Source organism: Leopardus geoffroyi, chromosome E2, assembly GCF_018350155.1.
Source record: "Leopardus geoffroyi isolate Oge1 chromosome E2, O.geoffroyi_Oge1_pat1.0, whole genome shotgun sequence".
Taxonomy (NCBI): Eukaryota; Metazoa; Chordata; class Mammalia; order Carnivora; family Felidae; genus Leopardus; species Leopardus geoffroyi.
The window spans coordinates 57626927-57642438 of NC_059335.1; the positions used below are offsets into that span (position 1 = coordinate 57626927).

Here is a 15512-nt window from a genome sequence, read left to right on the forward strand (position 1 = left end):
GGGAGGCCCAGAGAAAGGAAGCAACGTGCCCAAGGCCGCCCAGAGCTGAAATCTGAACCCACAGCGCCTAGCTCAAAAAGCTCCGCCCCTTCGCTGGACAAAGCGAAATGAGGTTCCTGTAAAGGTAAGACGCCATCGACCAAGGAGCACATTTTTAAAATGAAAACACTAAAAAAAAAATAAAATAAAAATAAAATGATAAATAAAATAAAATGAAAACACTTCGGGATACGTCCAAGCAGAATATGACCCAGCAAATCAACCCACCCAACCCTTCGTTTTAGCTTCAGATACTAAACCCTTTTAAATGCAAGAGCGGAACACACAAAAGGTAACGTCAAAATGCAGCGTGGCACGTGCAGGTCAAGATGGCGCCCCAGCTCCCCCACCCAAGTGACATCTGAGCGTTTCATTCATCGGCATCCCTTTAACACGAAGCCCCGCCTCCCTGCCCATAGGATGTGCACGTGACCTGAGTTGAGCCAATCAGGGTCCTTTATAAGGGAATGATTGACACCGAGGGCTCTATCTTCCCTTGGGATCAACACCCAGAAGAACCACCAGAGCCTGGACCACTTCTGCTGTACAGAGGCCGCCGAAGGCTAAACTCAAGAGAAAAGAGAGATGAGGGGAAGCTTTCGCTTGAGCCCAGAACCCAGCCACACCTAAAGCCCAGTAACCCTGCACTTCCCAGTTCAGAGAGTCAGGCAATTCCCTTTTTCGCTTTCACGTCTTTGAGCTCGCCAACCAACGGATGATGGCCAAGAGTCCCAAGTGAAACTCCCCACCAAAGAATTCTATTTCCCCAAATCACCCTCGGTCACTGGCTCACTGAGCCAAACTGGGATGAGCACTAGACCCAAAAGGAACTCTCCCGGAGCTCTGCTCACGGAGACGGAGATTCCCTTGGAGGTGATGGAAAAGTTCTGGAACTAGACAGGGGTGACGGCTGCTCAACGCTGGAAATGTGCTTCCAGGCCACTGAGTCATAGGCTTTAAAATGGGTAAAATGAGGGGCGTCTGGGTGGCTCAGTCGGTTAAGCGGCCGACTGCGGCTCAGGTCATGATCTCGCGGTCCGTGAGTTTGAGCCCCGCGTCGGGCTCTGTGCTGACAGCTCAGAGCCTGGAGCCTGTTTCAGACTCTGTGTCTCCCTCTCTCTGACCCTCCCCCGTTCATGCTCTGTCTCAAAAATACATAAACGTTAAAAAAAAATTTTTTTTAATAAAATAAAATGGGTAAAATGAGGGGTGCCTGGGTGGCTTAGTCGGTTGAGCATCTGACTTCCGCTCAGGTCATGATCTCGCGGTCTGTGAGTTCAAGCCCCGCGTCGGGCTCTGTGCTGACAGCTCGGAGCCCAGAGCCTGCTTCGGATTCTGTGTCCCCCTCTCTCTCTGCCTCTCCCCCACTCGTGTTCTGTCTGTCTCTCAAAAGTGAATACACATTAAAAAATAGATTTCTTTAAAAAATAAAAAAAATAAACTAAAATGGGCAAAATGAGCAATTTGATGTTATTGAATTTTTACCCCAATTATTTTAAGTGGAAAGGAAAACGGAGCCCTACGAGATTCAGAAGATTGCCCCACCGGACGTCACCCAGGCAAGGCGCTCTCTCCCGGGCCGCCGAGGGGAGAGGAATAAGAGTGCAAGGAGGAATTCGGCGGGAGACCTTTGGCCACGGAACAGGCTGCCGCCATAAAGGAGACCCCTGATGGCCGGTTGACCATTACAACGGCCCTGGTTTGAGCAGATGGCTTTCCAAAGCGAGGGTCCATGCCGGACAGGGTGCAGCCAGTGGTATTAACCAGTAACGCGGATCAGAATGTGAAATCAACGACATACATTAAGCACATACTATGTCCCAGACACGGTGCTAACCCGGTTCTAGAAGGTCATCTGACACCTCGCACCTTTTTAAGATGATTTTCGTGTCTATTAACTCTGGAACCCCGCCTCCTGAACATGTACCCCAAAGACATAAGTCAGCGGGGGAGGCAGAGGAGCCGTGTGTGTGAAAAGGGTGGTTGGAACGTTATCTATGAAAATAAAAACCGGCAGCAACTCGATGGGCCGACACCAGGGGAACATTCGGCCCATGACGATGCACTTGGCAAAGGAACACTCAGCCACCAGAAAAACGCGCATCCCGGAGCCGGCAGCCACATCGTTTAGGAGATGCCCCCTCGCGTGCGATTTGCAGGCTGTGACCGCGGGGATGCGCAGAGGTCGGTGGGAAGCAATGGGCCACGATCAGGCAACGGAAGGCCTTCTTTTTCTCTTTCCTAATATAATTTGTTAAATCAAAGTTTTCCGCGAGGGATGATTTTAGATTCACAGAAAAGCTGCAGGAGACAGGGCGAGAGCTCCCACACATCCCACACTCTGTTTTCATGAGGCTTACGGTCTTCCATGGCTGCGGTACGTTTCTCGCGACTGAGAAGCCAACACTGACGCGTTACCATTAACGAAACCCCTGGCCCCGTTCCGATGCCGCTGGCTTTTCCGTGCCAGGATCCGATCCACGATACCGCATTCCGTGCGGCCTGTTTCTGTGCGTGTTGCTGGTCTGGGTTTTTACAACGCAGTGGCTTTTCACACATTCGTGGATACGTGCAAGCATCACGCCAGTCAGTTCAAGGATATTTTCATCCCCTCCGAAGGAAAGCCCATACCCGTCCGTCCGCCATCATATCCCGATCGTGGGCTTTGAGAAACCCTTTTGCGAGACGGAGAACACTCCGGGAAGGAGAGAGCACTCCTTCGCCTCCCTTCCCTGGATTCTCTTTCTGGAATTCAGATTTTCTCTTCTCAGTGTGACCCCAAGCCTTAGCCCCAAACGAACCACCTCGGAAGCTTCTGGCAGTACTGATCCGTGATATGTCCGCTTGGAAACAGAAACCCTCTAGGGGAAGTGTCAGGAGCTCGGAGACAAAACCAAGGGTATTCCCACCTCCCCCGCTTCCTGCTGATCTAGCAAGGACGGGGGATAAGTGTTATTGAGTACCTACTGTGTGCCAGGCACCGTTCAGGGAGGCCATGCATGAAGGTGCCCATTGGGTCGTCATGGCCACCACTGGGAGCCAACCATGATCACCCGCGATCCAAGCAGGGAGAGGTCCCCATTTTGGTTGTCCTTCCAGCCCCCTTCTTCATCCTTCCAGCTCCCTTCCTCATGAACCGCCTGCCCCACCTCAAAGGTGGGCCCCCAGCCGCCATGTTTCCACGACGTGGTGGTCAAGTCCTGAGCCCGCACCCTGCATACAACCGCGGTGACATTTCGCCGGTGGCTCTGGCGGCACAGAGAAGTGGCCCAGCTTGCTTTCAGTCACAGGCGCCAACCCCGGCCTGCTCTGTCCCTGGGGACGGCGACCCCGAGTGGGGCATGACCCGCCCAGCCTCGGAAAGGGCCCAAAGCCAATTACCTGCACCACCTCCTTCACCAGGGTCTTGTCCGTGCCCGTTTTGGCTCGCTGCAGCCCGCTGACGTTCTCACCGATCCACGTGATGAGCGCAAACTTGGACCTCTTGCTCATGGCATCCCCGGTGGTGAAACGCACGAAGGCGAACAATCGGACGTCATCTGCCGGAACAGCAAGGACAGGGCACGGGGCTCAGTTAAAACGTCCCAAGAGATCTGAAGCCAGGCCTCTGTGGCCACGACCCCTGCAACCTCCACTCCCCACCCCCCGCCCATCCCTCGCGCGCTCAGGGAAGGGCTCAAATTCTAGATCTTATGTAGGGAGGCCTTCCTCAAGTCTTCTGAGCCCCGGAGGCCCTGCTCGGAATAGGAACTGAGCTGCGGGGTGGGAGTTGGGGGGGATCGTGTGGCCCAGATCTTGCGGTTGGGATACGGCTCCAGGACCGCGGGCCACGTCTAGCTCACGGCTGGAACTCGCTCTTTACGGTGGGGACCGTCCTGAGCAAAATCCCTGGCCTCCACTCGCTAGATGCAGGATCACCCCTCCGCCCCAGGGACAACAACCGTCCTCTGGCGGGCGGAACCGCCCCTGGCTGACGATGACCTTCTAGATTGTCGGGGTCCCCCTTTGATGAAGCCCCTCTTTGTGTTTTCCACCGAAATTCTGTGTTTTTTTTTTTTTACTGAGGAAATCATAGATCCTTACTCGGCTGGGTTCCCAAACGGTTCATATTTTAATCGCGATGATCGCGGAGAGCTCATCTCAATCCCTGGCTGGAGACGCCCGCATGGGACTGTTCTGGGCGGGGGGGCTCGTCTCCTACTAGCCGCTCGATCAGCTTTTCCATCCTGGCAGGGCTTTTAGCTGCCGGCTGTAGGATTCCTCAGGTTCCCAACGACAGTGGGGAGCTGTGCTTCTGACATGTCCGTGTGTATCTGAATCGCTCGGGGATCCTGCTAATGTGCAGATTCCGAGGCCTCGGGTCTCGGATGGGGCCCCGGGGCCTGCGTTTCTAAGTGGCTCCCCGGTGACACAAATGCTGCTGGCCAAAGGACCACATTTGAGGCCTTTTTTTATTTTCCTGTATTTTTCTTCAAACCCAAGGCATCTTCCTTCCTAGACTTTCCAGGTGCTTCTGTGCTGAATCCCACACAGCGTATATAGGTTTACGACAGTCTGGGGCTGATTAAGTTCTCTGCCTCGTTAGCACCTCAAAGCCTGAGCACAAGTTGGCCAAGAAGCTGTCTGGAGGGGCAACCACCTGTCACAAGGGAGCCAAGGAACACGGTCCTCTGCAGACCACGGACTCCTGACCCAGACACCAGAGGCCAAGCCAGGAGGCTCCGTGGCGCCGATTTCTTAAAGGACACGGAACCTGGGACACGGAACACAGCCCTGGGATCGTGACCTGAGCCGAAACCAAGAGTCGGACGCTCAGCCCACGGAGTCACCCAGGCGCCCCTCGTTTGGTCTTTATAACGATGCCGTGAGGCGGGCAGTGGGGGAGGAGGGGACGTCAGCGTCTTCTTCGTCAACATGCACTCCACCGTGACAGATGAGGCTCAGAGGTCATGCGATGTGCCCAAGGTAACGCATCCTGGCCAAGGGGGCTGCAGGCCGAGGCCTGGGTGGCTTGGGCGTGCCTGCCCAGCCCCCCTCCTTTGGGGAACTGCCCCCACCGGCCACGGGAGCCTGGCGGACGCCCACTGGGGGACCCGCCCACGGGGGTCCAGGGGGACAGAGAAGGACAGTCTCAGGGACACCGCATGGTCAGATCGACAGGGCTTGGTGACAGACTGGCCACGGGAGGAAAGGAAGGAGTCCAGGGGCTCCCACGTGGGGGTGAGACCTCTATCTCGTACCCTCACGGACCCTGACTTAATCCCCAAACACTGAGCCTCCGCTCCCTCCTCCGTCAAACGCGGTGAGTTTTTTGTTTTGGGTACTGCCTGCCCCCGCCCACCCTTTTTATTTTTAAGAAAAAAAAAGAAAAAGCCACAGCGAAAGATAAAAGTCACCACGTCAACTATTTTAAAGCGTACGTTCAGTGGCATTTAGTACGTTCACGGTGTTGTGCAATCACAGCCCCCTACCTCGTTCCAGAACACAGGCCTCTTCCCCAAAAGGAAACCCTTTCGCCCACGACAGTCGCTCCCTGGCCCCCGTCCGCCCGGCCCTAAGCAACACTAAGCCGCTTTCTGTCTCCGGATCTGCTTGTTTGGGGCATTTCACGCAGATGGAATCACACCGCCCGCGGCCTCTGGGGCCCGGCTTCTCTCCCTCAGCAAGTTCAGCCCCTGCGGTGGCCCGATGGGTCCCTTCCACGGCCAAGGTCTGCTCCTCCCACATCCAGCTGCTGAGGCACGTGTGAGATCCTTCCCAACAGGGGACCACATCACTAGTCGCCCAAGGGGATTAGATACGGAAGCTGGACGGCCCGCCCGGCCCGCCCGGCCTGCCACAGCTGAAGCCTCTCCCTGAAGCTGTGGCCACAAGACGGAGTGCGGGGAACGAGGCGGCGGGTCTGAGGACCCGAGTGGACGTGCAGAGACGCGGGATGTCTGGGTTCCCGTGGCTCCAGCTGGATCCCCACCGCCCTGTCGCCGGCCAGAGCCTCCACGTGGGAAAGTTGCCTGTCCCAAGGGCCAGCCCGGGGCCTGGCGTGAGACAGGCCCACGAGCAGTCAGTCACCAAGGGCGTGGGGAGCCCGGCCTTTGCAGACCTTCCAGAAACGCAGGCCAATGTCATTTACATCACCGTGGCAGCGGGGGACTGTTTGCCCGGGGGGCCGCTGGGCGCTGGCTTATCTGACACCGGTCTGGCCAGCAAGACTGCTGACGTCTTTGAAAATGCGAGAGTCCCGTTACGCCTGCAGATGTTTGCTGCTCCAGATCGGGCGTGACACCGGGAAGTCACTGAGCCTGCGCGGGGAAAACGCGGTTGGTCGAGGCGACGTTTTTGCAGCTGCCCACGCAGACGCGAAGCCTCTCTCCCCCTGCTCGAAGCCCATCTTGACCGCAGACTGGTTTGTGCAGGGGGAGGCGGTCGTTCGTAGTCTGGGCTGGGCCACCTCCTCTCCTCCAGACACACGGGGCCGACCTGACACACACACACACACACACACACACACACACACACGCGGCCACAGCACCGCAGGGGCGTGGAAAACGCCACACCCCTCACTTCTGTCCCGCTGGCACCCCGCTCACACACAGGAAAACGTGGGTGCATCCACAGAAAGGCAGCGCTAAGCCTCATCGTAAACGTGTGTGGTGTGTGTGTGGGGGCACACGTGTGTGGACCAAGATGGACACTGGCCGGGAGAACGTTAGTACTCGACGTTGCCGTCCCTCTCATGGTGCCAGCCGGTCCCCAGGGGGCCAGTGGCACGCCTCTGGGCCCTGAGACTGGGGAGCCGAGGGTGTGGGCAAGCCCAGCGGGGGAAGCCGGGCCCAGACGCTCCCACAGCACGCGGACCCCCGCGCTCCCTCTCCCAGAGGCCTCAGCCCAGCCGTCTACACCGGCCGCTCACGTTCAGCCTTCTGCTCCCCAGCCCAGCACCCAGGCGAAGAGTCCAAGTTCCGGAATCCATCAGAAGCTCCCCCGACTTCATACCAGCTCTGTGACCTGGACCAGACGCACGAAGGGTCCTGAGGATAACAGGAGCCGTCTGCTGGGCGCCGACGACGGGCCGGGTACCGTCCTAAGCTTACGCGTATTGGCACATCGCTTCGTGCCGAGCTCTCTGTGAGGTCGCCACTGCTCCCGGGCCCATTTTACAGCCAAACACACTGAGGCTCAGAGAGCTAAAGTGGTAAGAAGCCAGACAACGCTGGCCCTGCCCGTGGGAGCACTGGTTAAGCGGAGGACGGTTTTCGGAGCGGGGGCCCCCGGACCAGTCCAGTCAGCATCCCCCCCCGCCCCCCCAGGAAACCATGAGCCCGTGGTTGCCCGGGTCCACCCCACCTACTGACTCACGAGCTCTGGGAATGGGGAGTGGCAGCCGAGCCCCTGGGGGATCTGGGTGCTTCCAAAGCTTGAGAACCACTGACCTAGGGAGGGTGGGGGAGGGGAGGAGCATTCGTGCCAGCGCTGGTGGGAAAGGGGTGGCAGGAGGTTTCAAGGGCAGAAAAGCTTCAGTGCCCTGAGCCCAGCCCACCCCCTCCCTTCCCACCCACACTTCTCTTGTTTTGAGGAAGTGATCGTGAGAAGGAGCTTCCTTATGGCCTGGCTTCGCATCATCATAATTTACAGACTGATTGTGCATCAGGCATCACTCCCAATGTGGGGCTGTGAACACCCACTCCTTCTCACCCGGCGAGAACCTTGGCCATGAAAAGACAGCCCTCGCATGGTGTGAATAAACCCCACACTCAAAAGAACTTAACCTTCTGGGTGGCCGACAGAGCCTCACAGTGTGAAAGAGATCCCACCAGCCCTAAGGCCCCAGCAGCTCAGGGCAGAGCAACACCGGGCAGGGTCCACCCGGTTCCATGTTCCAGTTCTCTCTTCAAGGTCTTTGCCTTCATGTACTTAGCAAGTTAATACACAACGTGAGGCTGCCATTGCCAAGTTCGTGGGCACGGCCTGGTGCAGAGTAAGCACCCAGAAATGCCGCTGTCGTCACCTTGGGCTCTCTCCTCCATGCCCCTCGTTGCCTCGGGCTCTCCCCTCTCACCCCCTTCTGGGCCTTGCATTTCCCTCCTTTCTCTCCCATTGACCACCTTCACCCCTCACCACCTGCCCCTGTATTTCCTCCTCTCACGCTCTCTGTCTGGGGCTGGACTGGCAGGAAGGATTCAGGAGCGAGAGTAGACACAGCAAGAGGACAGGGGGCGTGATGCTAAGCACTTAGGACAGGGTGGCTGTGGAAGGAAACACAACGAGAGGAGATGACCACACAGGGCACAGGAACAGAGAGAGGAAGGAAGGAGGAGTCAGACTTCGCTGGCATCGCCACGGCCACCAGGATGAACCATTCCGTATTTTCCCAAAAACTGTGAATGGCACAGAATCTCCACCAAGCTCTCAGGGACTCTCCTGCCCTCCCCCCACTGATTTGAAATCCCCCCCCCCCCACTTCAGCTCAGGTAATCCCGAGAGGCAGATTCTGACCACCCCACCCAGCACTCTCAGCAGGGTGACGCCAACACGGGGTCCACACTGACCAAGGGCCCCCACCTTCTCCCAAAAGGGACCCTAGTCTTCCCCTCTGCCTCTCCTTGAAGCCAGCCCTGGCTGGAAAGGGACAGAACCCAGAGGAGACTGAGGATCGTTTACAAATGCTTTGAACAATTCTTTTCCATTTCACACAAAACACAAAGCGGACAATCATGAGAAGAACGAATAAGCCAACAATAAGGGTCTCACCACCTACGTAACCCCCTAAGTAGACGCTCTGGCACGTGCCCGGTTTATCTATTTAGCTACTTTCACATCTGTCCACTCGGTGTTATCTCCCACGGCACGAGGCACATCGTGGGCACTAATACACATCTGCTGGCCAGCAGAGGGACAGAGAGAGCACACGCATCATTTTGTAACCTCCATCCAACAGTGAACTCGCTCTCAAGAGCGAGTCAAAAGAAAAGGGAAGGAGAAGCGGGGAGGAAATTGCCCCAGAGCGCGACATGATTGCAGCCTGCTCTAAAGCTGACCTTACCTTATATAGACTCCCTAAGAAGTTATGCAAACAAGGTTCATGTAAGGAAGAAAACAACCCACACACCAAAAAGCTGAGCTGTCAGCTTCCACCAAGAGAGCTCCCTGGAGTGGGTGCGGGAGGAAATGGGAAAGAATTCGAACATCCTGCTGCCTGGGGCCGGGGGACAGCTGGACAGGGACCACAGCAGCCCTCCCTTCCACGGGGCTGCTCACAGGGGTGGGGGGTGGGGGGGCAGGCGTGGTGGGGGGAGGGGAGGGGAGCCCAGGCAGTAACGGACGAGGACCTGGGAGGTGGAGAACGTCCTCTCTAGGAGTCAGAGGACAGGGGGCTTGGTGGCTGCCCCCGGGAGGGGACTGAGGCCTGAGGCTGATAGGAACGAGTTCCTCCCTTGACAGGAGACCTGTCATTACTGAAAAGCCCCATATGACTCACACTGTCTTTTTCAAGGTGGTTCTTAACTGTTGGCCCCGATTGGTTAAACACACAACAAAAAACCCTCCTGTCCCACTCAAAAAATTGGGGGGAAATACTAAGCACAAAAAAAAAAACAAAGAAAGAAAGAGAGAAAGCAAGCCTGCTCCCCCATTCCCCAAAGGGAGGCTTTTTAAAAACTGTTTTTTGATGTGTATTTTTGAGAGAGAGACAGCGCATAAGGAGGGGAGGGGCAGAGACAGAGAGGGGGACACAGGATCCGCAGCAGGCTCCAGGCTCTGAGCTGTCAACACAAGAGCCTGATGCGGGGCTCGAACCCACGAACCGCGAGATCCTGACCTGAGCCGAAGTCGGACGCTCCACCCACGGAGCCCCCCAGGTGCCCCTCAAGGCGGTAGACTTCTCCAGGGATTCCTGAGTCACTGCGGTTCCATGACACGCGAGTGACCCAGCTTTCCCACTTTGGCAGAAAACAGGACAAAATGGAGTACACGATAGCCAGAAGGAAGGCAAGGTGATTCCTTCGGCAGAACCCTCCGGGGGCGGGCTGATCTGGATACCCAAATTGTCAGGGTAGCTGAAGGTTCTCCCCAAATGACAAGGCACCGGAACTTTCTTGCTGCCCTTTTTTTTTTTTTTTTTTTTTTTTTTTTTTTTGATGGTTAGTTTTACTTCCTTAAATGGAAGTCAGCATGCTAAACCCGACAGGACCTTCTGACTTAGAGAACAGAGGCCACAACCAGGTCCCGGAGGCAGAACCCACTCCTACAGCACCTGCAGCGAGACACCGTGGGGACGCTGAAGTGTCTGACTGTCCAAGCACCACAGTCCCCTGTCGTGCCCGCTCTGCATTCTTGCGTCTGTTTTTGCTGTCGGTCGTCACAGACACGTATTAACAATCTGTGAAGAAGGACTTTGCTCAAGAAGATACAATCCCTGGGGTGCCTGGGGGGGGGGGGGCTCAGTCGGGTGGGCGCCCGACTTCGGCTCAGGTCACGATCGCGTGGTTCGTGGGTTCAAGCCCCGCGTCGGGCTCTGCGCTGACGGCTCGGAGCCCGGAGCCTGCTGTGGATCCTGTGTCTCCCTCTCTCTCTGCCCCTCCCCTGTTCACGCTCTGTCTCTCTCTGTCTCAAAAAGAAATAAACGTTAAAGAAAAAATTTTTTTGAAAAAAGAAGAAGACACCATCCCTGCCCTCAAAGGACGTACACTCTAGCCCGGCAAACAAAAACAGAGCGTGTGACACGGTGCAGTTAATGCCACAGCAACAAGGTTCCACAGGGCGGATGGGAACGTCAAAGAAAGCAGGAAATTCATTCTGCCCGGGGAGTGGCGATCAGGGCGAGCTTCCAAGAGGAAGTGACGTTTCAACTGGGTCTCGGGGAGCCAAGCAAATCCTAGACCCCAGCAGCCTGAGGGAGCCAGGAGCCCCAGGCTTGCGTCCCGGCTCTGCCTCTTTCCACAGGGTGACTGCGGCCCAGTGGCTTCTCACTCCGATCCCCAGCTCTCCGGGCTGCGGCGTGTGGCTCTTTCAACTCTGGTGCCCCTGGGTGCCGGGCACAGAACTCACAAAACGTTTGCACCCCCACCGATCCCCACGGCTGGTAACCTTCCAGCCCTCAAGTTCGCCCACACGTTCACAGCTGACTCATTTCACTTTTACCGACTAACTAATTTATTAACCCCTATGAATATCCGAGACGGAACCCCTACTTTTCTTTAAATGCTCATTTCCAACGCCAGGGCTGGCGGCAATGAGATACACACGCCCTGGGCACCGGCTCCGTCCTGGGCGCGGGCTCGGGAAGACGAGAACACAGCCACGGGACCCATATCCCTGGATATCAATCCTCCCCAGAATGGAGAGCGAAAGCCTCAGAAGCGAGCCTTGGCACAGAGCCAGCGGTGAAAAAAACGCTAGACAGTGATGACAAGAGGTCAACTATCACGGAGCCGATGGAAATGGCGAGGAGAATGGAAATCCGGGACATCAAGTGCACACGGCACGTGCAGGGGGGGGCGGGGGGGGGGCGGGGAGGGCAGCGCTGAGTGCATCCGAGGGGCCCACGGGGGTGGAGGGTCGCCGTGGGGACGGGCAGGTCTGCAACAGACGGAACAGTGACAAGAGCGAAACATGCTGAGCAGGGGATTCTCCACGAGAAGGACCGAGGCAAACTTCCAGAAGGCTGTAGAACAAAGGCATAGGAAGAAAATGCTCAAGTAAAACCCAGAGTCGTCGCCACGGCCCACGGGGCCCCCCGGACCCCCTTGCCTCTACACATTGCAAAAACTGAGACATCATTCACCTATCATAAAATTCACCCCTTTTTATTTTTATTTTTTTAATTTTTTTTTTTCAACGTTTATTTATTTTTGGGACAGAGAGAGACAGAGCATGAACGGGGGAGGGGCAGAGAGAGAGGGAGACACAGAATCGGAAACAGGCTCCAGGCTCTGAGCCATCAGCCCAGAGCCCGACGCAGGGCTCGAACTCACGGACCGCGAGATCGTGACCTGGCTGAAGTCAGACGCTCAACCGACTGCGCCACCCAGGCGCCCCAAATTCACCCCTTTTAAACGCACAATGCATTGGCCGTTAGGTCTAATTCCAAAACATTCCGTTAGCCCCAAAAGGAGACCTCCTACCCACCGGTGGTCTGTCTTCCTTCATCCCCTGCCCCCCACCCCGGCAACTACTCCCCAGCTTTCTAGCGCCTCGTTCTGGAACCTTCAAATACATGGGATCGCACAACGCATGGCCTTTCGCGTCTGGCTTCTGTCACTTGGCATGATGTTCTCAAGGCTCGCCAGCGTCACGGCGTTGACAAATCGCGATTTCCTCCCTTGCTACGGCTGGGTAACGTCCCACCACGTGGAGAGACGCGTTTTGTCTATCCTGCATCCGACGACGGTCAGCCGGGCGGTCTCCGCTCCCCGGCTCTCGTGAACGATGCTTGTGAACATTCGCACGCAACTTTTCGCGTAGACCCGTGACTGCGTTTCTCTCGGGTAGATACTAAGGAGTGGGATTGCCAGGCTCCTGGGAGAGATGCCTGTTCAAACCCCTCGCCCATTTTCTTTTTTGTTTATTGTTGAGGGCCTTCTTTTGTGCCGGGCCCACTCCACTCCCAGGCACCCGAGTGTCCACCTCCTTCGCGTTCGGGCTTGCCTCAGCGTCCCCTCCTCTTTAGGCCTCCCGTGATCAAACCCTGGCTGACGGTGGCCCCGCTGCGGGCCACCTCCAGGCCGTTGCGTCTTTTCATCCTCTTTGGGGCATTCGGGAGTGACCCAATTTGCCAGCTTGTCTGTGATCGGTCCCTGTGCTCCCAAAACAACGCGAGCTCTGTGACTTATGTCCCTTACGGCCAGAGGGGCTGGCACGCGGCAGGTCCTCGATTTGTATTTGTTGGAGGGGAGTAAAGAGAAGTCACGCTGAGGGAGAGAGTAAGCTATTTTCTCAGAATCGGACACGTGGCAGTGGGTTTTGCTAAATCGAGAACGGGGCGAGGGGCATCGTCTTCAGGGCTGCGGGGCTCGCGGGAGTGAAGACAGGCGCTCCTCTGTTGGGGGGTGGGGGGCGGAAGGGGGCTCGCAGCCCAGGGCCCGGCTCTTCTCAGTTTTCCCCAGGAGCCCAGCGTGACCCAGGGGGAACCCTGGCCCGTCCGAGGCGGCAACCGGCTTTTATCTGAAACCAGGAACAACATGCTCCAGTCTACAGTTGGGGTAGAATTAGAGCCCCCCAAAAGGGACGAAAACTCCCTCCGGGTCAGATCAGATGACCTCCCGGGACGTCCTTTCAGGCAGAAGTAGCAAAGTCAGCATTGTCCCCTGGGAAGGACAGAGGCATTTGAATCACAGAGGTGTCCTTCAGAGACCATCGCAGGTTTTCCACTTCTTCCAGCAAAATCACCTCTGAGCTGTGAGTCCCACTAACGTGTGCCACCAGCCAGGGACACAGGCCTTAGGTCTGCCCCTGAGCGTTCCAGAAAAGAGCTTGCGGAAAGCTATTATGAGCGTGGGTCCTAAGAGCTCTGATCACAAAGAGAAATGCTTTCTCTTTCGCTTTATTGCACCCCCCATCAGATGACGGATATCCACGGAACCTCCCGTGGTGATCATTCAGCAGCACGTAGAAAGCAAACCATTGTGCCTTACGCTGCTAATGACGCCTGTCAAATATCTCTCAGTAAAACTGGGGGGTGGGGGAAGGAAAAAGCTTTTTTGTTTTTTTTTTAAGAGAGTTTTTTAATTTAACGTTTTTTTTTCAAGAGAGAGCGCGCGCACGCGTGAGAAGGGGAGGAACAGAGGGAGAGGGCGACACCGAATCCGAAGCAGGCTCCAGGCTCCGAGCTGTCAGCGCAGAGCCCGACGCGGGGCTCGAACTCACGGACCGCGAGATCACGACCTGAGCTGAAGTCGGACGCTTCACCGTCGGAGCCGCCCAGGCGCCCCCAAAAGAGCTTGTTTGAAAAGAATTTCAGTTGCAAGCGTAGGGAAGCAGCAGGGTGTCAGCGGGGGTGGCCAGCAACCCAGGCGCCAGGGAAGGAACAGAGCGGGGCCTCTGTGCAACCTTGGGCCAGGGCCTTCCCATCTCTGAGCCTCAGTTTTCCCACCTACGGAGTGGGACTTACAGCGGGACCTACCACACTGGGCCACGGCGTAGATGAGATGAAATCATTAGATCACAGCGGCTGGCAAGACGGCTGGTCACAGCGTCCCCGTCGGAATCTCCAGAACCCACGACTACAGCACCTGACCCAGAAGGGCCTTTGCAGAGGTGATTGTTAAGGATCTGGATAGGAGAGAGCATCCTGGATGATGCAGGTGGGCCCAACGTAACCAGGAGCCTCGAGGCAAAAGAATCAGAACCAGAGATACAGCAGCTTGACAAGGAGGCGACCCGCTCTCGCTGGCCTCGAAGGTGGAGGAGGGGCCCTGAGTCGAAGGACACAGGCGCCTCCGGGAGCTGGAAAAGGCCAGGAAATGGACTCTTCCCTGGGGCCTCCAGAAAGACCACACCCCTGCCTCCACCTGGAGTTTAGCCCGGTGCCACAGATTTTGGACTTCTGATCTCCAGAACTGTCAGATGATAAAATCATGTTATTTCAAGCCACTCGGTTTGTGGGAATTTGTTTCAGAAGGCACAGGAAAAATGAGGTAGAGGAGGATAAATGAAGTCCAGGACCAACTCAGGACGTAAGGCAGGCTGATTTCAAAATGTGCTGGTGAAACAAAAGACAAAATGCTGAGGGCTTAGCCCCGCCATCAGGTCAGACACAGGCCTCGGGGGACCTGCCCCTGCTGAGGCCACTGACTGAGCTGAATCTGAAAAGCCAAGCACATAAAATCAGGTGGGTGAGGAATGCAGCCATGCAAGGGCCCTGGGGCAGGAAACCGGAGCCAGAAGCCAGTGGGGGCAGAGGCAGCGGCCAGGGAGCCTTGGCACCTGCAGATGTCCATCCGCGCCACGGGGCTGCAACCTCAGCAGGGGCACAGCATGCCTTCCCAGGGGAGTGGGGGGTAGCTCAGCTCTCAAACATCTCAGGGGACTGTCATTCCTCTACTCAACAAGCAGCAGATGAGAATACCAGGTGCAGTTCCGGGTGCTGACAGGACAGCAACCAGGATTCCGCCCCGGGGGGAGCTCAGCCTCCAGCAGGGAAAGTCAGAGGACAGACAGACGTGGGTACGACGACGTGAGGCGCTGCTGAGTGCTGCAGCCCGCGACTTGGGCCCACGTAAGGAAAAGAGATTGGGACCGGCTAACCACGGGGGGGCAGGGGTTCGCCACCAAGGAGGCCACCACCCCGGCCCGAGTCGCTGCTCTCTCCAGGCCCTTGCTGCAGCACTGAAGAAACAGGCACCCCTCACCCCGCCCAATGTGGTGAGCATCACGGAGGCAAGGAGGCCATCTGCAAGGAGGGGACATTTCCACTGGGCCTTGACAGGCGTATAGAAGTCCTCCGGGAGGCCAAAGCTCCTTGGACACAGATCTGGGGT

At 56.8% G+C, this 15512-nt stretch overlaps 1 protein-coding gene across 1 annotated transcript in view; it reads right to left on the bottom strand.

Annotated features, from left to right (window-relative positions):
- COTL1 (coactosin like F-actin binding protein 1) overlaps nucleotides 1–15512 on the bottom strand; it is a 36606-nt gene that overhangs the window by 11875 nt on the left and 9219 nt on the right. Inside the window, exon 3 of the mRNA XM_045439869.1 lies at nucleotides 3421–3578. Coding sequence (XP_045295825.1) covers nucleotides 3421–3578 — 158 coding nt within the window. The remainder of the gene's footprint in view (nucleotides 1–3420; nucleotides 3579–15512) is intronic.